The 24694-nt window shown below is 43.7% G+C and overlaps 1 protein-coding gene across 4 annotated transcripts in view; it reads left to right on the top strand.

The window, feature by feature from the left end:
* NEDD4L (NEDD4 like E3 ubiquitin protein ligase) overlaps positions 1-24694 on the top strand; it is a 119535-nt gene that overhangs the window by 9584 nt on the left and 85257 nt on the right. For all 4 annotated transcript variants that reach the window (XM_071729786.1, XM_071729787.1, XM_071729789.1 and 1 more), the window contains exon 2: positions 18990-19063. In XM_071729786.1, the coding sequence (XP_071585887.1) occupies positions 18990-19063 (74 nt within the window). The remainder of the gene's footprint in view (positions 1-18989; positions 19064-24694) is intronic.

The raw sequence follows: 24694 nt of genomic DNA on the forward strand, positions 1-24694 counted from the left end.
AGTTTTAGCTCTGGTTGGGGTGTGTTGAACGCTCAGCATCCCCACGTCTGCTGGCAAGGTGAGGCAGCATTGCTGCAGGTCCTGCAGCCTGGGGTCACAGGGGGGGTTGGGGATGTCGGGGCTGTCCCACTGCTGGTGTCAGACCGAGGTCGCTGTCCTCAGGTGGTCGGGTGGTCTCCAGATGTGTCCCTGGGCTGCCTTTGCTTTCCAAGGTGCCTTCTGCTCTCTTCACTCCCAGCGAGGTTGTCCCCGAGGGCCATGATATGTCCCCTGTCCCCATGATATCCCTGAAAACCCAGGACCTCTGCGTGGCAAAAGCCACCCACAGCTCATCTGGACTCACGAGTTTTTTTTTTTTTTTTTTTGCTCTGGCATTCACCTGAACCATGTTTGCCTAGCAACAGCTTCTTTCATTTTGAGGCACTGTTTTTCTTCCTGCTGGGTGCTGTGATCTCCTTTCTGCTGCCGTGTCCTTCCCTGCTCCAGGTCCCTGCTCTGCTGTTGCCTGTTGAGCTCTGAGCAGCAGCTGGAGGAGCAAGCCCCAAGGTCCCTGCAGTTACAGACACTGCAGGAGCAGGGGTGCAGTTCTTCACCTCTGGACTTCATGCCTGATCTGGGGTTGCAGTCTGTGCCCTTTCCGTCTCCTAAGCCAAAGGTGGGATTCATCCCGCTTTCTGGAAGAGGTTTAAGCCCTTCTCACTGTCCCACTGCCCATTAGCTCTGTGTCTGTAGCCTGGACTGAAACACACTCACCCTTTACTGACTCTGAAGAGGGTTTTTTTCTTTTTGAATAAGTCTTTCAGCCAAATAGAAAGATATTATTCCTGGTAAGGGGAAGCAGAGAATGATCTGCACAATGTGATCACCTTAGAAAAGCTTTTTTGCAGTCAGACTTCCCCCTGCACCTCTGTTCCATAAATGTTTAAAATACCTGCAGGGTACATTAAAGGCAGGAGGTGTAGGAGAGCACAGGACAGGTGGTATATTGATTTATTGTTCTCTTTTACAATTTTCTGACCTCAGCTGTAGATTTCAGGGAAGACCTTGCCAGTATTTGAGAGCTTAAAATGTTATGAGGAGAGAGCACTTCACTTCTGATCGATGCAGACTTATTTAGATGTCCCCAGCAGAAAATGGCAGCAAATTAAGTAGTAGGCTTTGCATGCCAGTGAAACAGTCTGCTGGGTTGGCCTGCACTCTTAGAAATGTTAAATAAAAATTACTCTTTTGAAGTCGAGCAGTGAGCTGGGAAAGACTGCTTGTGAGACTCTTCCCTTGATTTCAGCTGAGTTTTACAGTTCAGCAGCAGTTCTTCTGGCTCTGCTGCAGCCACTGTGCTGCATGGGCTGCTTGGAAAAGTACTGAACTGGAAGGCTGCTCTGCTTCTTCCTCTGAGATGATCAAAATCAAACTAGACAAAGCGGTTGCAAAAGGTTGGAGGCTTAATGATTAATGTTAATTTCTTGCTCTCATTACTGCCTTGCATCTCTGGCAACCTCCCTATTTTGCTGTGACTTTTTTCTGGTTTAGTCATCTTCCCATCCCTCGGTGACTGCTTGTTACATGGGAGGAACTGGTACTTTTCCTCTAGCACTGTTTTCTCCAGCCTGCTCATTCTGTCATTCCTGACAGTGTCACTCCAAGTTCACCAGTTTGACAAGGTATCCAAGTTTTGCAATTCTTGGTTTGCTTTTCTTTTTTGTCACTATGGGATGGGCTGTGCCATCTTTTCCCTGCCCAGGGCTGGGTCTGTACCCGTTATATTGAAGGCCTGTGTGCAAAGCTAGCCCAGAGCCAGTGGGATTAGGTAGTCCTGGATGTCAGGCTAACTCCTTGGGGTAGGAATCACTTCCATGGGCCTGCAGAACACCACTGGAGTGGACGGTTCTGCTGTAGCTGAGACCTCTTCCTCCTCATTCTGTGCCACAACACTGGTCTGAGGGTTGCAGGTTTTGAAGCTCTCTTGTTCTCAAAGCACTTTGTGTTCAGCAATGCTGAATTCATCCCTCTGACTTGACCTCTTCCCTTCCATCAGATGCTTCCATCCCTCTGAGTCTACTGTGCCTGAGGTTTTTATCTGGTTTTATGTGTTAGATCTTCCTTTTCACTTGTAAATTGTTGATACCTGTCTGTGTGGTTTTAGGGGATTGAAAGCCTATTGAATCTCAGGGGAAAAGTGTATTTGCTTAAATCACTTTCCCTTTAGAAGATGTCTTCACCAGTGCTTCAGGATTGCTTTAGAACATCAATCCAAGGAGTCCTTCATGACTGAGCACACAGGATAAAATTCAGTCTGTTCTCAGTCTTGGTTTTCACAATTAATTTGTCTTTTGAAACGTTGCCTGCAAAATGCAAGTTGAACTGAATTTCTTCATAATGCTTTGTGGGGGTTTTATGAAAAAGCCAAATGTTTGACAAAATGTTTGGATACTTTCCTTAGCTGAACTTTCTTGGCAATTGCCTGTGAGCTGTACGTGTTGTTTTCTGGAGGCCTTGCGTGCAGAGTGAGTTGTGTTTTTATGTGAGTACTCTGCTCTCCAACGTTCCCTGTGGAACTTGGGAGGAGAGGAGAGCCCTGAAGACTCTGTAAACAGACTTTGACTTGCTGGTGCAGTTTGTGTATCCTGGGCTGGTTTCCCTGCTGAACCCTCTGTTTGAACCTGGCAGACTGCAATTGCTGTGGAGATGATTTTTGTTGTCTGGGTGGTGTTCACCTGGGAACAGGAAGGTACCTGGGTTGTACAGCAATTCTGGGAAGTTGGGGTTTTTCCTTTTTGCACCAACCCTTCTGCTTGCCAAATAAATCTCAGCACAGCCACCTTCAGTCTCACTTTGCTTGGTGATTTAACACAGTCCATCTAAAGTCTTAACAAACAGAACAGCTTGACCTGGTATTGTGACCTGGTATTGTTCAGCACTACCTGAACCTTGCCTTAGAAAATATTTTTCTTCATAGTCCCTTGCGATGGCTTCTCTGAACATGCCACAGATGCATTCCCATGCTTACTGACAAGGGTCATGGCAGGGTGGTTTTGGGGGTAACTTGTGCATTTCCTAAGTTTTGAGGTTCCTTTGAGCAACAACTTAAAGCAGCAACAAGCTGCTTTTAGTCAGGTTTGAACAAGTGTGTTGGGGGGATAGAGATGGGGGAGGGATGGTTTGATTTTGTTTGCCTGGCAGCACTGCTGGTGCCTAACAACTCGACTTTTTGCTGACCAATTTAGCACTTCTCAGTGTCCCAAGTTCCCTACCAGCAGTTGCATTTTCTGGAGCTGTTACCTGATCTTCTGGACAGATTTTGCTGTATTCAGTATAGGCAACTGCAATGTGAGAGTGTGGATAAGACAAATTGCATTCTATAAAATGTCTAAAGCTATATATTGTTTTGCAGCTCAACATCTACAAAAGCAGTAGCCTGTTCAAGGAGGCAGTTCTGTGTCCAGCTGGGTTTTGGTATCTCTGCAGCAGCTCCTGGCTGTTGTTCTCACTTCGTTTTGTGCAGCCACAGTAATAATTTAGAGGTAAAATTGGTCTCTCTGTAGATCATCCTGGTTATTTCTGAAAGGAGACATAACTTCATTTAAACCTGCCTGGAGGAAAATGACTTTGCTCTTCAGACTTCATTTGTTAATTTGTATTATCCTGAGAGCTTTTCACTGCTGTACTTCATTCACTGTAATATTCATTTGTTGTCTTGGGGAAAAAAAAATCCCATCCTTGATTCGTGATGTTCTTGACTGAGCTCTCTAAAGTAGAAGGCTTCATGGTGTGAGAAGCACACCCTCCCCAGACAGCTCTGTGTCTGAGCTCCATGTGCTGCCTCACAGCAGAGTATCTGCTCTTCTGGGCAAAGATGTTGGATGCTTCAGCACTAGGCTCAAGATTAATCTAATGTTCTTACATCTAAAGTGAGGAGCTAAGGTGCTGATAGTTATGAAAATGTCTTGCGTTTGTAGTCATGTGTTACTGAGTTAGTTACAGTTAAGGAAACTAATATGAAACTCTGAATCTTGAAAACTTTATATGGGTTGTATAGTTCTGGGACTGCAACTGATGGTGGTGAAGCAATACCTGCTTGTTCCTGCCCCTGTCTGGCACTGCTAACAGCACAGCAGACAGGCAAGGAGCTGGTGGACTGCCTTGCAGCTTGGCTGAGGAGTTCTGAATGCTGTGCCCTCTGCTCCCTTCTTGTTCTGCTTCTCCCAAGAACACACATCTGTGCTGCTCTGGGATGAGGTCCTGCTCTGGGATGATGAATGAATGACCTTATTGCAGATCTTCTGCCATACATTGGGTCTGAATGTGGCTTTTGTTCAGAGCGTTGGGCCACATTTTGCATCCAGAATGCCTGGCAGAACACAAAGTCCATCCTTTGTTTTGGATAATGAGCACTGGATATTTTAATGAGAGTTTCTCAGTCTAGTCAGTGTCAAGTACCATTCTGGGAACAAGTGACTGAGCTAACCTCTGAGCTTTGTCCAGGAACAATCTATTTATTTATAGGATTTCACAAATTTTTCAGGAGTTCCCTATGAGCAATTAATACAAATAATAAAAAAGAAACCAACCAAAACCCAAAGCCCTCAACAAAACCAAAACAAACAAGGGACCAAAGCCCTCAAGGGCTGAAGGGTGCATGGCCAAATGATTGCTGACACAGCTCTCCAGTTGGGTAACTTCATTTTTGAAGCCATTTGTTAATGGTTTAACAAGTATTTTTCCTCCAAGCAGAAGTAATGCGTTTTTTTTACCCAACCCTGTCAATTTGCTAGTGATGAACTTGCTATAATTGATTATTTTAACTGTGTGTATTAGTCCAGGTGTGCCTTTGGCATTTTTGAACAGTGATCATACATCCTTTAATTAAAAGAAAGGCAGTAACTAAAAACACATCTTAAAGCATATGTGGATGCAAAATAACTGGTTTTAGTTAACTTTTGTCTGCATCTTTGCCTGTTTGTAATGGATCCTCGTGTGTCAGGGCACAGGGTTTGCTCTCTGCTTAGCTGCCTAAATCTTATCAGCCTAAGCCCAAGTAGAAACTGGACAGTCCATATTTTTCCCTGAGACACCAGAGTCCCCAGCTGTGGGAGCTTGCTAGTTAAATAACAACTCTTTGCAAATGAAAAAATCCAATCTCTGTCAAAGGGCCACTGTGCTTTTCAGGTGAGTGGGGAAGAAGGAGGTGGCACACAGAGGCAGGAACACAGGCAGGGTGCAAAGCCAGGCTCTGGATTGATGTCTGTGGGGAGAGCAGATCCCTTCTCCATGGCTTCCCTGGGCACTGGTGTGTGTGGCTGGTTTGTCCTTCCCTGAGCTGGGACCCAGGCATCCCCAAACCTAGAAATCCCTGGGGAGCAGTGGGTTTGCCTTAGGGGAGAAGAGGCACTGCTGGAGGATATGACTTAGTGCTTTTCTAGGAAAAGAAACTTGATCAAGATGGAGCAGAGGCCGAAGGAGTGAACCGCTGGGCTGACTGACAGCAGCACTCATTGAAATGTTAATGTGTTTGGGAGAGTTTCTTCACCAGGGAAGGCTGGAAACTCCTACAGTAACATTAATTGTTAGCCTCGGTTGAGAGCTGGAAGATTTGATTTCATTTCTGGTTGGATAATAGGATGATTCATGCCAGAAAACAAATTGTGTCAGAAGCTGAGGTCTTTCTCTGAAAACTGACATTCCCAATTTCTGCTCTGAGCTGAAGTCTGCTGCTGCTGAGCTATTCCAGTGGTTAAAAAAAGGAGCAGCTGACAAATAGGTGAGCTGTACAGGGCAGTTCCCTTCAGACAGCAGCTTTTGGTGTCCTGTCTTTGGCCTCTGGCTCAGTATCTCCACGTTTCACTCCCTCTGCTGCTTTGCCCCCGCTGCATTAGACTGAGCCGTGTGCCTCTCCCTCATCTCACTGGGGAAACTGAGGCACGAGGTACAGGGAAAGGAACCTGCCAGCATCCCCTTGTAGCACTGCTGGACCAGTCTCGTGGGGACAGATGGGTGCTGGTCAAGGACCTGACTTTGCTGAGGGGCTCTGCACCTTGCAGTGCCACAGTGCAGCAGCTCCTGGCTCTCCTGCAAGCCCTGCAGAGGGCAAGTAAGGAGAGCACTGGCTTGTAGAAGGTGTCCAGTGGGGCTTTACAGGGGGTGAGGGGTGGTTTCTGATATCCCAAAGTCATCATCATGTAACCACCTCTTCCTTCTGGCAAACAATTACCTCTGCCATCTCTCCTTGCCCCAACCCAGCACCCTGGGCCCAGCATCTCCTGTCAGTCTTGAGGCTTCTGCAGATTTTCCTCTCTCTCCACTCTAGAACTGGTTTCTTTGTATTTGGAAAAGCAAATAGTTTCTTTTCTATTTTGGTAACATTACAGAGTAATTAAAAACTTTCTTTTGTGCAACACACACACATGTAACTACGTATGTATAAAAACACAGATGTTTTGCCTTTGCCTGATTTAATATAGTTTTGTCATTCAGCCAGGTAAATCTGGAGAATATCTCGTATACTTCAGTCATGGGAAGCTTGGAGAAGCTTTGCAGCAATTTGGAGAAGTCAGCTCCAAATCAAATTCCAGGACTATAGCTTATGTTCATCCTTTCTATTTTTACAGTTTATCAGTCATCCTATGAAGCAAGTTTCAAACAAGGTCTTTTTGTAGTAAATTAATAGGCTGAGCACTGAAATTGTAGCTGAAGGTCTGGTGCTGGCAGTGCTTCCTAATTTTTCTGAAATTGCTTTTAGATGGGCATTCCGGGTTTATTAGTGCTTGCATATTGCTTTTGAACATCTTTGCTTGTTATTCACAGTTCAAACTCGATTGGATAGGAACACATCACATTGCACCTAGCAATTTATTGTGATGTTAGGGAAGCAGTAATCTTCTGTGGTACTGGTAATGTGCTTGAAGTCACTGCTGCTGAATGCATTGCAATGAGTTACAGTAAATGGAATAATCCAGGATTAATACTTTATGATTGGAAGGTGTAATTACTGATGTCAGTCATACTTGATCCCTGGTTTGAACAGAGGAGAAAAATCACACTGTTAAAAAAAGCAAAACGAAACTTGGAAATTTCTTTGCACTCTACCAAATTTTGGTTTTCAAGAGATTTTTTTTCCTCCTCTTGATGCAAACTGTGTCTGGAATCAGTCAAGATCATGTATTATCTCTACAGTATTTTGCTTGTACATCTCTCCAAAATATTTTGAAAACCAGATTTTTAATTTCTGTGTTCTGGTGAACCAAGATAAAGTACATCTTACCCTCTATAGAGCTGGGTTAGATCCTTCAGAGCAGACCTCGAGTTGCCCAGGATCTGCTCACATTATGAAATGTGCTTGGGACAGTATTTTCTGAGGCTGAAGTGCTGCAGTAAGCAGCTCTCCTGATAGAGGTGTTTAAGGTTTTAAGAGTCACCCTGGCATTTTCCTGTCAGCTTTCCTGCTGGCGGGGTTTTTTTGGCAAAGCCTGTTGAAGGAATTCCTCGTCCTGCTCCTCCCCAGCCCTGCAGGTCACTCTGCAGGGGCAGCAGCCTCTGTCTGTGGGTGCAAGCTGGAGTCAGCTGGGTTAAAACCCTAAAAATAAGCCTCCAATCGTGCTTTCTTGTCGGGTTACGTTTTTATTGAATGTGTGTTCTGTCATTAAACATTGCAGCCGTGGTTAAGCTGACTGTGTATGGTCTAAGATCATTAAATATCTAACAAGAGTATAGATTGTGGTTGCATAAACATGCTTGTGTGATCAGCTGGGAACTAATTAGGCTACTGGAATGAAGTACAACTAACCCTCCCCCTTTTGATACGGTATCTTCTTTTGTACATTTTGTGTGCATCCTCAGCTGTTCAAAAATGGTGAAAAATCTAGTAAGTATCTGAGATTTTCATTCCTCAAAAAAAAAATAAATAAGCTGAAGATCAGCACCATACCTTCGAATGTACACTTTCTGTGTATAAAATTGTAAGAGACTTTTTTTGTTTGTTATTTACACCTATTTCCTGGGTTTTCCCCTGGGGTAGTGAGAATCTCTATGACACAATAACAAGTGACAGTGGCTTTTCTAAATCATGGCTGTCAGTGACTTCAGGGTTTACAGGAAGAAAGTAACAGAACTTTCCTAAAGCCTGCTATAAAAAACCGTGTTTCCAACATGCAATATACATAGGAAACAGTTGAGTCTCTGAAACATAAATGTTTTGAAGTTTGGTCTCCTATCAGAATGTCTGTGAAAAGAGCATACACTTAGGAATGAAGCATCTCCCTGGATAATGGCCAGAAGGGAGGACATCCTGGTGATTTGCCTCCTGACCCACCTGCAGCAGGCTGGCTGGATCCTTGCTCACTGTGTGCAATTGATATCCCAGCCCCTCTGCTGGGAAAGTTGAAATCCAAGCCATCACATGAAGTGATAGAAGCTTTAAAGCTGCATTTTGAAGTATATGCAGTGTCAGGGATAAAATACATGTTGAGAGTGAGTATAAGGTGAGGCCAGAGGACACTGGTTTTTAGGGTGCTTGTTGGCCTTTTCTGCTTAGCTATTGAGTGGTCCATTCTTGATTCTTTTCAAATTAGCTGTTGGCCATTGCAGAGGCTCTGAAGGTGCCACCCTGGAAGCAGGAGGTGAAGCCTCCCTTGCTGTAGCTGCTGGTGATGTGGCAGTGTGGCTCAGGGCAGCTTCCCAGCACCCTCTCCATCTGCCTTGTCTAAGTAGTCCTAAGATGCACCAGGAGTTTCTGCTGTGGTGCATCCCAAGCCTATCATTACAATGTGTAATTATCCAATTACAGAAGAATCATGCAAATTTTATTTTTTTTCTTTAATGTTCTGGGCATAAACACAGTGATATTTGCTCAGGCTCAAGCAGCCCTTGTTCTTATTGCGTGGTTTCCCCTGCGGCGTTTGCAATAAATAAATCTTGCCAAATTCACCAATCTGGTGAAACTCACTGTGGTTTTGAGCCTCAAAACAGTAGGGGTAGTAGTGAGGTAATGATATTGTGAATATTCAAATTCAGTTTAAATTATTAACAAGAGAGTTATTTAAGAAGTACTTTGGACCTGGTGCCATTCTGGGTGATGCTGAAAGCTGCTGCAAACCAGGAGGTGTAACAAAGCTCCAGGAAAGCAGGTGAGTGTTCCCAGCAGCACCAGAGCTGTGCTTGCTCAGAACAGCTTCTGACTGCATGCAAATGAAGCTGCCCTTTGTCCATCAGCCCAGCATCTATCTCCTCGGAGCTTTGCACATGTTGTTGCCTTCAAATAAAACCCGAGCTTCATGTTTTCCTGCTCGTTTCTTAACCACAGTTGTTTTAAACCTGTTCTCCTACCTGCCTGATTTCTAACCACAGTTGTTCTGAGGGAGTTTTTTCTGGGAATTCTGTTTTAATCTGTTTCCAAGACATCTCTAACATATTTGTAGTATTATTATTATTTAAATTTGAGAACAAAGCCTTCTGCTTCCTGCCCCAGTCTAATTTGCTGTTTGTCAGCAGACTTTGAGGTGGAGCTGATACGAAGTGGGAGGAGAGGTTGATGTACCAGGGTGCCATTCCAAAGCACCTGGACAGGCTGCAGAAATGAGCCAGCAGGAAGCTCAGGAAGGTCAGCAAAGGGAAATGCTCCAGGAGAGGATGGAAAGCAGCTCAGTGGAGAAGGCTCTGTGGCTCCTGGTGGACAACACACTGAGTAGTGCACCTTTGTGACAAAGGCAGCCGCAGGCAGAGCAGTGTCAGCAGAGATAGGGGAGAGTCCATCCTTGGGGCAAGGCCCTGGTCCAACCTGCCCTGGTGTTGGGCAGTGGGGTTGGACTGGAGCATCTCCAGAGGCCATTCCAGCCTCATCCTTGCTGGGATTCTCTTTGAGGTCTTACCTGGTGCATGGAGGCTTTCTGTTAACTCAGGGGACATTTATGAGAACTGGTTGTCTAAAATACAGAGCTGCACCTGGATTTGTGTGGCATTTTGCGTAGGAAAAATTAGGAAGATGGTATTAAGTGTAGTCCATAATTTTTCGTTTTAAAACTGTTGGAATTTTAGCAGTCTGGTGGATTTCATTGTATCAAGAGCACCACTTCAAGATGTTTAGTGTTTTTAAAAAAAAAAAAAAGTTCAGCTGTATCAGAGGTTGGCTTAGTGAAAGGTAAAAACCTAATTGTGCTGGAAAACCAGGCTGTTGTGTCCTTCTGTGACTTCTTACTGCAGGCTCTTCATTGGGAATTCAGACCATTCTTCATTATTGGGCAAAATGCTTAGACACTCACTGGGGAACTGGATTTTTTGTGTTTCTCTTTGGGCTAATAAGTTTTGAAGTACTGCTCTCTCCTGTGTACTGGAAAGTAATAGATCTGTCCGGACATTGACCCGAGGATAATGAATATCTGAAATTAAACCATCTGGCCTTGATTCACTCTCTGGTTGGCAAAGCTTTTGTGAGTGTCAGGGTCAGTGTAATGTAGTCATCCTACATGTAAAAATATAATTCCTTTATTTTATGGTAGTTTGTGCTTAGAGGGCTATTTTTGCATGCCAGAAAGCTAGATATTTGTTTAAAGAAAGCTTGAGGTTTTAATGAGTCATCTGAGTTTCTGTATTCCTTAAAGGAATGAAAAGAAGTTACTGTGGGATTTTGCTTTATCAATTTTCTGTTTAAACTTGCAGCAAATCTTCATTTTGGATGCAGATCTTCTTGGCTCTGATCTCTGGTGCAAGATCAGGGTTGGGTGTTCTTTGTTTTTTTCCTTTTAACACTAAGTCAATATAGGAAAGTTACTTTTCCAGTCACAGACCTGCAAATATACCAGTACCTCCTAGTCAAAGCTTTGTTCATATTTTTAATAAGAAGCATATAACAGATGTTTTTCCTGTTTCTTTGCTGCTACCAATCGTTAAAGACTTCTCTTGGCTTGTCCAGAGAAAAGCAGATCAAGGTTTCCTTCAGAAAGAGAGCTTCCCATGCCAGAAATTGATGATGTATGCAGATGATGCAGCAAACATATTCCCCTTCCTCATGCTGTGCTTTTTTTTTTTCTTCCCTTCGAGATTCTTTCCACCAACTGATGCTAAATTAAGCAGATAGGAGTGACTGTTGTGCTTTTGATGGCAAACGTGTTGCTACTGCAAGCTTCTCAGTGACAGACCTTCCTGTGAGAGTCTGGTGTCTGCCTCTTTGGGTGCAGGAGCCAAGAAAATGGAAATCCAAGTAACCATCGTGTCTGGTGACACTCCAGAGTGGGAATGAGCAAAGGGCAATGAGCAGACCTCGACAGAGGGCACATCTCCTCCCTGGCCACCACTCTGACCACCCATGAGCTTGTAGGTGTCTCATGAGGAGACAAATGAGTCAAATGAACTTAACCTGATTGACTCTGACTGTCATGGCCTCTGCTGTTGGCTGAAGGGCCAGACAGTACCCTCAGCCAGTGCTAAAAACCAGGAATAAAACTGCTGGATGAGAACTTTTCTTTACAGGCACGGTTGGATCTAGAAGATCACACAGCCTGTGTGAGACTACTGGAGAGCTCAGTGAATGAGGCTGTGCAGAAAACAATGTGTCAGGATATAAATAGGTCTAAATGTTAAATAAGGAGAATGAAGTCTTGTGCAGTACAGCAAGTCCCTTCGTTTAAATTTCTTTTGCATTCTCCTGGGTATTTCTAAAGACCACAGGTGACCCGGTTTAACATGCTTGCTGAAATTGCTTAAATATGTCTATCTGCATGGAGTTCTATTGATTGCTGTAAAAATAGATCACAATTCACCTGGAACACTTACTTTTCTTTTTAAACATGCAGTAAAAATACCTCCTAAGCAGAATTTCCTGAGGTCAGAACTGTGATTTGAGCCTGTTATTTAATGATGTGCTTTCAGTGCTGGGCTAGGAGTTGTGAGTCCTGGTTCCTAACCCTGTTGCTGCCTTCCATCTCCAAGTGATCAGTGTTTGGAGGAAAGGAGATCAGACCTGAGTTTGCAGGTTGCTCCTGGTGATCTGCCTGAAAGGAGATTTTAATTTCTTTGCTTCAGCTGGAAAAGTAGGTGGTTGTCACCTTGTGACCTTTACTCTGAGTTTGTGTCCCCGTGATGAACTTCACAGAGGAGACCAGAGATGTGGTTTACACCCTTGGTGCCTCTTCGTGTTTCCATCACAGAGCTGAGATTTTATCAAAGACTGTTTGCAAAATTGCCGCTGACAAAAATCAAGATTATTAAGATATCACAAGAATTATACTGCAACTTATCACGTCCTGTTGCTGTGGCCTTCAGAACAGCACGATGATGCCTGGGGCTGATGGGTAGGGCATCCCACTTCTGGTTTTTCTCCCTCCTGGGCTGCCCTTGTGTTGGTCCATGTTAGGAGGTAGCTGCATGCCACAAGAGAGGATAATCTGACTTGGGAATACTCTGTGTAAGATGCTGATGTGGAACAGCTTCCTAGAGTATGCTATTTTTCTCTCAGCTGTGATGTGGGTTGGTGTAATCCACCAGCAAATTGAAATAATAATCAGCATGACTCTTCTGCAATCTAAATTCTCTTCCACATTTTGGATTGCTAAAAGATTTATGAGTAGCCTAATGTTAGGCTTGCTATAGAAGACACTTTTGCTCTTTTTTTTTTTTCTTCTTTTCTTTTTTTTTTTTTAAGTAGATGGTGAATACTCTGTTCTGCTTGAAAGCTCAAAGCCAAGTTGATTCTCCCAATGACAGAGAGAATTAGAGAGCAGTTTGTTTGGGTGACTTTGTTTTTATGCTGTCCAGCACACCAGGGGCTCTGTGTGTAGTTTTTCACCCAGAACACAACAGTTAAAACATTAGGCTAAAGGTTTGTTCTCTATTCCATTCTGATGTGTTTTGCAACCAAAACACTGAGTTAAAGATCTGTTGTCTTTTCTGTTTCCCTATGTTTTGCAAACTTTCATGTGTAATAAAGATAGAGACAAAGTGCTCAGTAGATGAAACCAGATTCGCAGAGTCTCTGTGTGCAGGTAACTTTCCAGTGAGATCTGGTTTCTCTCCTGCCCGTCAGTGGAAATTTACCTCGCCGGCTCCTATCTTGGTTTTAAATCAAAAATGTCTCTACACAGAAGAAGGAAAAAAAAACCACAACGCACAACCGAACACAAACCAACCCTGCTGGGGTTGGCGTTCAGCTTTCTCCAGGTGAAACCCTAGATTGCTGTCCTTTCACCTCGTCTCCCTGGTGATGGGCAGGCATTGCCTCCGTCACCCAACTCCAGCTTCCGCCTGGGCCGCTCCTGGCTCTGCCTCGCTGTGCTCTGGGGACACGGCCCCACCTCAGCCCGGGGGTCCCAGCTCCCCACGGGACACGGCCCCACCTCAGCCCGGGGGTCCCAGCTCCCCACGGGACACGGCCCCACCTCAGCCCGGGGGTCCCAGCTCCCCACGGGACACGGCCCCACCTCAGCCCGGGGGTCCCACACCACAGCAAACAGGCAGTGCTGGGTAAGTTGGGCTCCGGGGGTCATGGTGAGGAGCTGGTGGGATGTTGGGTGTGCTCCAGCCATGGGGTGACAGCCTGGTGCTGGTGGCATCTGGCTGAGGTCTTGGGCAATGTGGGAAATGTGATGGGGAATGGGTCCGTTTGAGGGCTTGGAGTTGCAGGCAGGTTTATGTACCATTTGTAAGGCAGTTGTGGAAGAACATGTTAAACACTTAATCTTCTCTGGTCTGCGTGGCTTGTGTTCAAATATTGGTTTGCATTGATCCCGGCGTTGTGCCTTTCACACTTGTCTGTTCATTTACCAAAGCCAAGCTGCTGATTTTATGCCCTATTAATTGTTACCCCAGTGCTGCTCTCTGGGTGCACACCCTGGGTGCTGGGACTGTCCCTCAGGAGATTTCTGTCTGCACCTTCCCTTCTCTACCCCAGCCGGTGGTTGCTGTGGGGTTCTCCTTGGGTGTATTTAGAACATACTGGTGTGTATTCCAAAACTTGTGCCTGTGGCACGACTTGTTTGCTTCAGCTGGCGTGCACTGAGCTGCCTCCCCGGGGTTACTGCTTGTTCATCCCCACAGCCCAGGGCTCTGCCTTTCGCTTCCCTGCTTTCCATGTCATTGCTGTAACTCTTCCCTCACTTCCCAGCTCCAGGATATTTTATTAGTACAATTTTTAATAAGTTTTGTTTACATGAATGCTTTAACAGGTGTTAGAAACTAGTTTGCTTTTTCTGAGCACCGGGTGCAAGTAAGCGTGTTGTTCTTTTAAAAATTCATGAACAATTGCCAATTGTGCACAAAAATAGACATACAAGTGTAAGCACATCTGTATTCCTTTACCTGCCTTCTGAGGTGGATTGGGGTCTGTTCCTTGTCTGGCTTTTGCTGTGTGATTGGCCTTCTGTTTCATGGCTTGGTTTCACGTGAATCAGATAAATCTTCTGCAATGGCAACGTGAACTGCAGATGAGAAAACACAGCCCGTGTAAAGGTTATCCTGCAGCACAGAAAACTGTGTAACCTCTGACTTTTGGGGGGAAGCAAGAATATACAAACTTCACGTTAATCATTGGACAGAGCAGAAGCAAGTATGAACGTGATTAGCAGTGGAACTCTGCATTAATATCTAACCAAGCACTTTATGGCAGGCACCTCTGCTGCAGTGGGCGAGGCCAGGTAAGGTTAGAGGGGTGAGGATGGAAAGGTGGAAGCACAAACAGCTTGGACATAAGTGAGGAGGCTGCAGCAGTGTTAGTGCTTTGCTGTTTAACTGTGCACAGCCAACCCCACCCTCCCCGTGGACAGGCTTTGGATTTCTAGCAGCAGTGTTGCAAACATTTTAAATCAAAAGTATTCTGAACAACGTGGTTTTAAGTTCCCAGAGATACCCCGTGCTGTAGGTGCAGAGATCCCGCTGGGGGTGGTGTTGGAGGTGAGAGCCAAGGAGCAGGTCCCGGGTCGGGAAGGCAGAGCTGCTCATTGCTCAACTCCAGCTCATGAAGGGAATGGGGAGGGGCAGCACCTGGCATTTTAAGGAGACCCTTTCAGGCTTTGCCAGCTACGGGACAACGCTTTAAAGTGATATAAAAATCCCTCAGGGGGCTGAGCTTAACTTCTTTTTCAAGCAGTGCATTTCAGAAATAAGCCTAGAATGCTCTTCAAAATGAACGGGAGTTGGTGCAATACAGAAGTGTCAGAGTTAGGTGTCTGTCTGTCTGGTTTGCCATTTCCCAGTGGCTAACACGGGATGTTTCAGGCAGTGAAGGAATTCAGAAAGAAGGTGAAGGATCTGCAGAATTGCAGTGAAGGATTGCACAGAAAGTGGGTACAGAGTAACCTCTCCACCAGTGAAGTTTTTCTCTTTGATACATGTTTTCAGCTCTCAGCAGAACCAGAAGAGTGTTTTTTATATATCCACTTAGCAAGATTGGAAGAAGGGATTTAAAGATGGATGCAGCAGGTGGGTTGCTGCTGTGTCCTGGCACTTAAATCATCTGGGCATCAGTGCTCTGTGATTACTAAATATAAAAGGAAGAGGAAAGAATCCACCTAAGATGTAGGGTACAATTGGCAGGTGGTAAACTGTTGCTTATTTCCACTTTTTACTGACTGTTAGGTACAGTTGCCAGAAAATGCAATTTTGTTTCTGCTGGGAAAACTGCTAATGTGCTAGGTTATTGATTATTTGTGAAAGTCTTTCAGTCAAAACACTTAATGCCAACAATTGTGCTCTACTGGATTTGTGTGTATCAGGTAATTTTCTAGGCAGTTTAAGGTCATCTTTCTGTTCATGTTGATTCATGTGGTACCATAAAGAACTGTTTACAGTATTCTCTTGTGGCATCTGTTTAATTTTTAAGACCTGCACAGGCTATTTAAGCAAGTACCCTTAAGTCCAACCCAAAAAAAGGAGAGTGTGTCCAGATGACACAGAGCTCAGTGAAGCCATTCTCTGTGCCTGTGCATAAGGACTTCCCCACTCTGGAAATCTCGGTGTTTGGAGTAAAAGTAAAAGGCAAGTCAGCATTTTCTAAGCTTAGTTGCAAATTATGGAGTGTTGTAGACCGAAGCCTGGAACTTCTGGTCATGGTGCCACAAAAAGCCTTGCAGAGCTGTACTGGTTTCTAAGCAGCTGCCTCCACCCACCCTGCATCTTATCGATTTCTTCCTGCCCTTATCTTCCCCGTTGTTGGCATGCTGCTTGTGGGCTCCACAGGCTCAAGGTGCTGATCCAGGTTCAGAAAGACCTCAGTAGGAATGGAATACACTGGAGGGGAGAGGTGTTTAAGTTGGCCACTAGAAGAAATGTACATGTAAACATGTCACTAATCTCAACAAGTATGAGTGCTGCTTAACTAAAGATCAGGGCAGGCTCAGAGCCACAGAGGGATCACTTCATTTGGGGGCTGGATCATGGAGCTTCTCAAGAGTTTTTCCATGTTTAAAGAGCTTGTCTAGGCTACTCTCTGTCCTTGTGCCCTGGGTTTACAGGAAAAAAACAAAATCCTGATTTTCTTTTCTTGTCCAGCCTTTCCAGAGAAGTGTGGGTGGAAACCTGTGTTCCATAATTGATGCTCTGCATTTCAGGCTTCTCAGTGCCTAGCCAAGCAATCCTTGATCTGATTTATTTGTTTCATTATTGGCCCTTGAGGTGAGATTTACCTCTCTACTGCTGTGAAAATTTAACTCCTTTCTTTACCTAGACACAGCATACTTGGAGATAAATGAAGAAATTGGGACACGAGGAGCAAGCAGAAGAGTATGAAAAGCTCACTCTTTTCCTGCCCTTCAGTCTCTCGGTTCCCCCAGGCAGCGTTCCCAGCTGAGGAAGTGGAGATCAGAGGAATACAAATTTGAGGTGTCAGCCTGGGAAGCTGAGAGCTGCTCTTAGTTCCCACTGCTACCCAGGGTGATCTTTGAGCAAGCTTAATTTGGGAACCCTTCATCTGTATCACTTGAGGTTTTGTGTGGTCGCATGAGCTGGAATAGTGTTTTCCCAGGCTTTTTATGCATGTGAGTGCATCACTGTTTTAAAAGTTATGCATATTTCATGCATATGAAAATTTGAACAAGCAAACATTTGCAAAAACACTGTTTCTGCTTGGTAAAAAAAATATTTAGCTGAGACTGAGAGCCTGCATGCAGGGAGGGAACAGGGTCAAATCTGATGGAGAGCTTAAACTATGAAGTGAAACTTCAAGTATGTTTTTTCAGAATCCATCTATTAGTCTGGAGCATTATCTTTTGTGTCTTGCAGAATCTGACTTTGGGATCCTCCAGCAGGTGGACTTCATCCTGTTCTGTGATTTATTTATTTATTTATTTATTTATTTATTCAGTTAATAATCACAGTTGATTTTAGTGCAGAAATAAGGTGCCAGTGGTGTAGGCCCTTGTGGGAGGAAATCTGAGTAGCATTGATAATATAAATAACTGTCAGAAATCCCTCTTCCCGTCCCTCTCTACTTAGTGTTACAACTCATCCTTCAGTTCTCCCTCAGTAAGGTCAGAAGTGTCTGCATTTGTAAGGTTTTTCCTATGCTGTCTTCTCTTAATGAAGGAGTTGTCTTGATGGCAGTTTACAAGTTCTTTGCCTTTCATCTCTGGAAACCACCCCAGACCAGGCGTGTGCTGTTGATATTACAAGGCTGATAAAACTTTAACACATTAAAAAAAAATTCAGTTCCATAGCCACTGACATAAATCCATTGAGTTGTCCTTTTCAACATATTGTTCTGTTCACCTCTCTAAGCTGTAGGCTCTTTGGGGAAGGAACCCAAATTTCTTAATTAGGAACTACTTGAGGCAGGGCTAAGTGCTGCTGGAAAGATTCTGCCAACAACTAAATTTCAGCAAGGATTTAAAGCATTGAGCTGTTGTTTTAATGCCACACAGCGACTGTGTCAGGATGAAACTCTCCCTGCAGACAGGTTCAGTGAGACTTTTGTTCTTCTTTCTCTGAACCAATCTGTTTCTGGCTTCTCCCAGAGGAATGGTATTAGACTGGACAGGTACAGCTTTGCTGCTGGGGTGTTTCTGACCTTCCTAATCATCTCAAGAATCTCGGAGCTAAAGAATCTGTCTCGCTTTTACTTATCTAAAGCAAATGCAGTAGGTGTAGGGTGGTCATGCCAGCATAAACCTGTGGGACAATGTTATTGTTTTCTGAACAAGCTTCAAGGAACAGAGTCTCAAATTACTGTAATTGAACCTTGTATCTTGCAGTTCTGGGAAGCTTATCAGAGGAGAAAAAGGTATAACTGATACGGGTGACTGCAGAACCTGTTTCTGTAGGATCCTTTCCAGATTTAATTTTGGTGGCCTCTTTGTGTAGCAAAAATAAACTAATCAAACTGGGTGTAAAAAAAAGAAAAGAAATAAGGTTTATAGTAATGTTCCTCAGGAACTTAATATAATGAAGTGATAAGCTGAGCACAGGTGGGTGTCCCAGTGGTGCACATCTTCAGAAACTGCCCTGTGTCACTGAAAGGTGTATTTGATCTCTGTCTGTACCAAGGTGGCGAGACAGGTTTAACAAAATGTAGTTTTGAGGATTTATTTTTAATCTTGTGCCGCCCTTTTTTTGAACTGTAGACATCTGGTCAAAAGATGTTAGTATTATTGGAGAAAAAGTTATGAATATTTTCCCTTGTGTTTGAATAGACAGTTTGGAGTCTAATTAGAATGACTTTCTGTGGAGTGTGGATCATTTGGGATTTGAAGTGGCCCTGCTCAGCAAATGATGTCTTTTTTTACTATTATTGTTGTTATTGCCATGGTGTTATTACTGTTGCCTATCTAAATCTGCTTTTATTTAAATCTGAGCAGCTCTGACTGGAGGTAGATGGTCCTCATGGTTGGACTCAGGCTGTTCTTTTGCAGATAAAGTGTGTACCTCCTTCCAAGATATTCTTCTTTTCAAAATCCTATCTGGGAAAGACTCCTGCTATCAAAAGGCTGAGAGTTCATTCACAGCTTAACTTCTTGTAAACTGGTCTTCAAAATGAATTACAGAATAAACATTAAACCTGTTTTCTTTCTTGTTAACAGGAGGAGTCTCGTATCCTCAGGGTGAAGGTGGTTTCTGGCATCGATCTAGCGAAAAAAGACATCTTCGGAGCGAGGTAGGTTCTGCATTGACTGCTCTGTGTGGTTCAACAGAAGGAACTTGGAGCAAGGATGCTTTATATCTGATTGCTCATAAATGTGATGAGAGATCCTATTGCTTGATTACAACCAGTAACAGCTATGGTCTGTGTGTTGGCAGGAAAGCCATTAATCTCCTCTCCTACCACAAGAAATCCTTCCCAAGTTCACCATATTCTGCCCCAGCTCTGTGAATGTGTGAGGAGCAGTTCAAACTTTGGCAGTGTGTGGCCATTCTTGGGTGACTCCCCACTACCTCCCCTGCAGCCCCACATAATGCAAGCAGGACCAGAAGCAGCCATACCCTCCACCTTGTTTCGGGGAGCTCTCCTCTCCTCTGCCCTCCCCTCCCTGCTGGCTCTCAGCACCCATCTCTCAGGTGCCAAGTGCTGAAGTCTGACTCAGCAGCCAGGCTGTGAATTGTCTTGGGCTCAGACATACCCAGGTGTCACTGCTGTGGTTGCACAGGGTGGGACCTTGTAACCACAGCTTGATGGAATATCTGAAGCTGCCAGGGAGCCCTCAGGCTTGTTTGAGTGCAACTTTCAGAGGGAAAGGCAGCAAGAGCATCCTCTCCTGTCCAGCTGTGCCACGGGAAGGCTTGGTGGGATGTACTAGAGTAGGGAAGGGTCCAGAGGGAGCTGTGCTGACTTGGTGCTTTCCTCTTAGGCTTGGGCAAGGCCAGGTTTATGTCCAGCTGAGCCTTGAACCACCTTGTTCATTAAATGGGGTACTTGAGAGGGAAAAGAGAAGTTTTGAGCACCCGTAAGGCAGGCTGCGTGTAGCTGCTGCCCTGTTCATCTGTGTGTCAAAAGATGGGGTGAGCAGCCATGGTTTGTGCTGTCCTTTGGCCAAAGTAACAATTGCCAATTGAGAAAACTGGTTTCAAATGGCCATGTGGAAAGGTACAGATACTGACATTTTGTATGTTCCCCAGTCTTTTGTTTCAAAAGAATTAGTCACAGGTATAGGAGCAGCTTTTCTCCAAGTCTGGGCTTGCTGAGCAATGACTTAGAGAATCAAACCAGGTACTAATTGGGGGAGAAGCTGGTGCTGAAGCCAAAACAAATCAGAAAGCATTAACAGTATTTTTCCCAAAGGTTAATTGAGGTTTGGTGTGCTTGCTGTCTCAGTCCCAAAGTGTGAAGGAATTCTTTCCTGCAAAGGCTCCAATCTACATAGAAGTTTTTTCAGTTTGAAATTAGTGGTCTCCAATTTAGCTGCTATTGAAATGACTGATTTTTTAATGTATAAATGAGTCTCCCTGTGGATTTTCCTGTATTCCTTTAATAATCCTTACAAATTGTTTATTAGCTTGCATATCTAGCTTGAAACTACACGAAAGCAGCAACTAAAAGTTTATTCAACTTTTTTTCTTTTTTTTTTGCTGAAATTTGCAACAAACGTTCCTTTGGTAGCTGATTGCACCATATGGTAAGACGAAATTGTTTTTTTTTTAATTTTCTTTTCCCCAAGTTTGCTAACTTCAGCTTCTGATGCTGACCAGGAGCAGCTCATGTAGATGTAGTTGGGCAGCCTGTGCTTGCTGAGCTGTGCAGCTCTGTTAGTGGTGTGCTGGGTCCTGCTGCAGGAGTCCTGCTGCTTGCTCACAGCATCCCTGGCTCCCTCAGACTCCTGCAGTTGGTACTGAGATGCTGCAGAGCCAGGATAAAAGAGAGGAGAAACAAATTCTGGAGAGGTGATGGGACTAAGACACAGAGGAAACAAGATTCCTATTGCAAATACTAACCCTAGAATTGCCATATTTATATGCTAACTTTGCTTTTTCTAGGTCGTGTTTAACTTGGCCTTTTCATACAATTACAGATTTTTGTTTTACTTGATATATTTAATTGGCTGGATTTTATTTCTGCATAATTGCCAGAGCTTTACCTTTTACCACCTTATTTGAAAAAAGCACGGGTAGTGGTTGGAACATTGAATCTGCTCATTAAGAGGGACTTCATCCAAATATTGAAGTGCTGTGGCAAATTCACAGAAGCAATCTGTGAGAAGTGGGAAACTTTTTTGTGTTAATTTAATTTGTTAAGGGATACATTGGAAACTCTGCAGCTGACCACCCAGCACTGTAGTGTCTCTTTTGGCCATACTTCTCATTGAACTTTTGTAAATATTTAAGATGTTGTGTTCAAAAATACTCCTAAAATTTGCTTAGGAATTGATTAATTGTAAAAATATCTTATTTTTCAAAATGCACAAATTTAATCTAAGTGAAATTTGAACCGGGTTCTATTGATGCAGCCCTTAAATATTTAAGTATATTGGTTTCAAGTCAATAGGATTTCCATAAAACCAGAGAGTTAAAAACATATTCCCAACTTATGTTTTTAACTTTGTTTTAAGCAGCTGTTCAGTACAAGCTGAGACTAACAGCATCATTTGTTACAGTCTTAATGAAATGCTTGCATTGCTGTGTTGGCAAGCTTTCCAAAAGTTGGGGTTTTTTGGCTGAAATTCCAACTTCATTTTTCTGTATGTTTTAGGGGCCTTGCTGAGATATTAACATTTCATGCTGCTGGAATCTAAAGTAAGATTTAAGCTGCCACAGACAGTGCCATTCTAACATAGCTATTGAGGGTGTGTTGGGTAGGGACTGTCCCACTAAAAGCTCTCCAGAGGATCAGTGTGGAGCAGAGGACTTGAGTCTTACTTGAGGGTCTGGAAGAGGAACACAGTGTTTGATCTAGGCAAGGTGGTAAGAAAATTTCACAGAAAACAGCAAAAATTACCACTGCATTTGGCCAGGCCACAGCTGGGTTGGAGCTGGTTTCCCTGAGGTGGTGAGGATGATATTCTTGTCCCATCTGCCCAGAGGATGATATTCTTGTCCCTCCTCCACAGCAGGACAAGCTCCTGCTTGCGGGTCCTCACTGACACTTCTGGGTTAGGGACAAGTGCATTTTTATTTTGTCTCTTCAGAAATTAAATTAAGTGCTGAGGACAAATTCCTGATATTTGTAGTGTCCTTTTTGGGTCAAAAAGGTCAAGTGGCTGCTAAATATTTCAAATAGTTGCACTTTAGAATGAGTTAATCTAAAGTGGCTTGAAAACATCTTAGAATTGCAAAGTTAGAGCTCCAGCAGCTGCTGTGCAGGGCGGAGTCAGACGGGGCTTTAGTGCTGGGGCAGAGTAGTGAGTTACCATGTAGCTGTAAAGATTAATTAAATACACAACTGCATTGTGTATTGCATCTCAGTGGTTTTTCCTTACCATTTTTAATCAACTTTACCATTATAAAACACAGCCCATAGGCTTGCAGAGCCTGGAAGCCATTTCTTGCTCGTTTAAATCCAAGGAAAGTCTTTTACCAGTGCAGAGCACTGCAGAAACTGGTGGTTTTCTTCTGGAGACTCTAACAATAAAGAAAACTCAATGCTTCGGGGTTTTGCTTTTTTGGAAGTTCTTTTTGTCTTGTGGAACGATTTTGATAATAAATAATCATATACAAGAGCTCAGGAATCCATAGAATTATGATTACAGTGATGCAGAGTGCAAGGTGATGGTTAAACGTGGTGAGTTCCATCAGGTGGTTATAGTTTAGGGGCTGTAAGTGGCCAGCTGGTGGAGGTGAAAGTGAGCTTTTTGTAACCTGCTTTATGTTTTGCCATGGAAAATTACAATTCTTTGTATACTGGTGACTAATAAATATTGCAAACTGGAATTTTGTGAGTTTAGTATTAGCTTTGCATGCTTAACTCTGAAAGACACATTACAATCTCCCTGTCTCTACTGACGTGCACTTACCACCTGACAGATGCTGTATTAGAATAAATATGTTATTATTTTACACCAATTTCCTTTTAATTCCCTCTCAACTTGTTAAATGTAATGTCTTCATTAATTCAGCTGGTGTTTGTATTCTGGTATTTAAGTAATACAAATTATCATGTGATTAATCTGTTGTGCAACATGGTGAACAATGAGTATTTATTACTATTTGGTTTTCCTCACGTATTAAGAATGATGCTCTGAGTATCAGGATGCCTGAGGCTGTGCCAGTCCCTGTGCACAGATGCAGTGACAGCCTGGAGAACCATGGAGGATAAAATGAAATTTCCTCTCCTGAATACGTGTTGCTGAAATCCAAGTAGAATGAGTCGTGCAGTGGTGTGGTCTGCTTGCTGAGTGTCTGCTGCAGTGGACAAGTTCCTATCTTTCCCAGAAGGTACACTCAGTGTTGACTTGGCATTTTGACTGGGGTTTTTTCCACTTTTAAATAAGTGAAATATAGCACTTCTGAAGGCAGCACTGTTGTGTTATTTGGCACACTGGTGAACTGCTTCTTATACAGTTTCTGCATAGGCACCCAGATCCAGTCAATAATAAAGGTGAATGCTTAAAAGAATTAAACCAGCAGTTTTTTAAATTACCCTGCCTCACACGAGTGCAGTACAGCACTGCACATGTGCAGTCCACTTTGCTGCCTCTTTAACACCCAGCTCAACAAGGAAGGGCTTTTATCTGTAACTCCTGTTTTCTTTAAAATTATTTACTATACATACTATTTACTATACATAAAACCGGATAAAACTTTTTTTTCTTTTTTTGGAGGTGGTGATGGGTCTAACAAAATGGATTTTAACATCAACTGTTAGTCTAAAATTTTATCCAGTAAAGTGTTCTATTATCTAGGTTCATAGAAGTAATTTTTTGAGAACTATTTTGGAAGGGCAAAATGGTATTTGTAGCCCACGTGAAAATACTGCATATATCCTGTTCCAGGGAGTTCCTGGAGGTGCAGCAAAGCCCTCAGAATTCAACAGAGCTGCTCGATGAGACTGCAGTTGCTCAAGTAGGATGGAGTTCATACTGTGTTTCTTTTTCCTTTGTCCAGTTGGGGAAAAAAACCAAAGGTATAGAAAACCACTTTTCTGTTGTTTTCAGGCTTTGAGAAATGGAATATTCAAAGCAGTACAAATCTTCTACTTCCTGAGTTTTGTGCAATGCCATTGATACGTCAGTGTTGAGTGTTGCCTGTGCTTGCTCTCTGAAGCCATTTCATTTTCTCATTTGCCCTGTACTTGCTGTGTTTTGAGGGAGCACTGGGCAATCCAAGTTGAATTTCACTAGAAAATCTCACTGTGTACTTCACCAGAAATCAGAATCAAATAAGGCTGCTGCTGGTCACAGTTCCCCCCAGGACGTTATCAGTGGCAGTGCTGAAGAAAGGTCAGGATACTGTGGTCTCTGTGTTTGAGCACCAAGCAGCCCAGGTGTCCTCCTGTCTGCTCCAGCACCTGGTGTCTTCCCTGCTCCTTAGTTTGTCCTTTATCTGTCACTTTTCCTGCTGCTGTTTGTAGGGTGACTGGGGTTACAGCCTGGCAGAGGGAGCCAGGAGCTCCAGGCACCTCATCTCAGACTACAGTCTCAGAAGATGTTTCGGGCTCTGCTTGAAGAAGGAAAGGCCAGAGAAGCAAAGACTTGCCTGAAATGTATGAGTGAGCAGTAAAGGGTGATGCTATCCAGAGAGATTAAAGCCTGCTCAGGAGTCCTGTGGATAATAGGTATTTTCTTTGTGAAACCTTAACGTTGATTTTTTTCCTCATGAGTGAACTGCAGGAGCATTTGGCTGCCAGGGGATGGGGGGT

This window comes from Heliangelus exortis, chromosome W, assembly GCF_036169615.1.
Source record: "Heliangelus exortis chromosome W, bHelExo1.hap1, whole genome shotgun sequence".
NCBI classification, from domain to species: Eukaryota; Metazoa; Chordata; class Aves; order Apodiformes; family Trochilidae; genus Heliangelus; species Heliangelus exortis.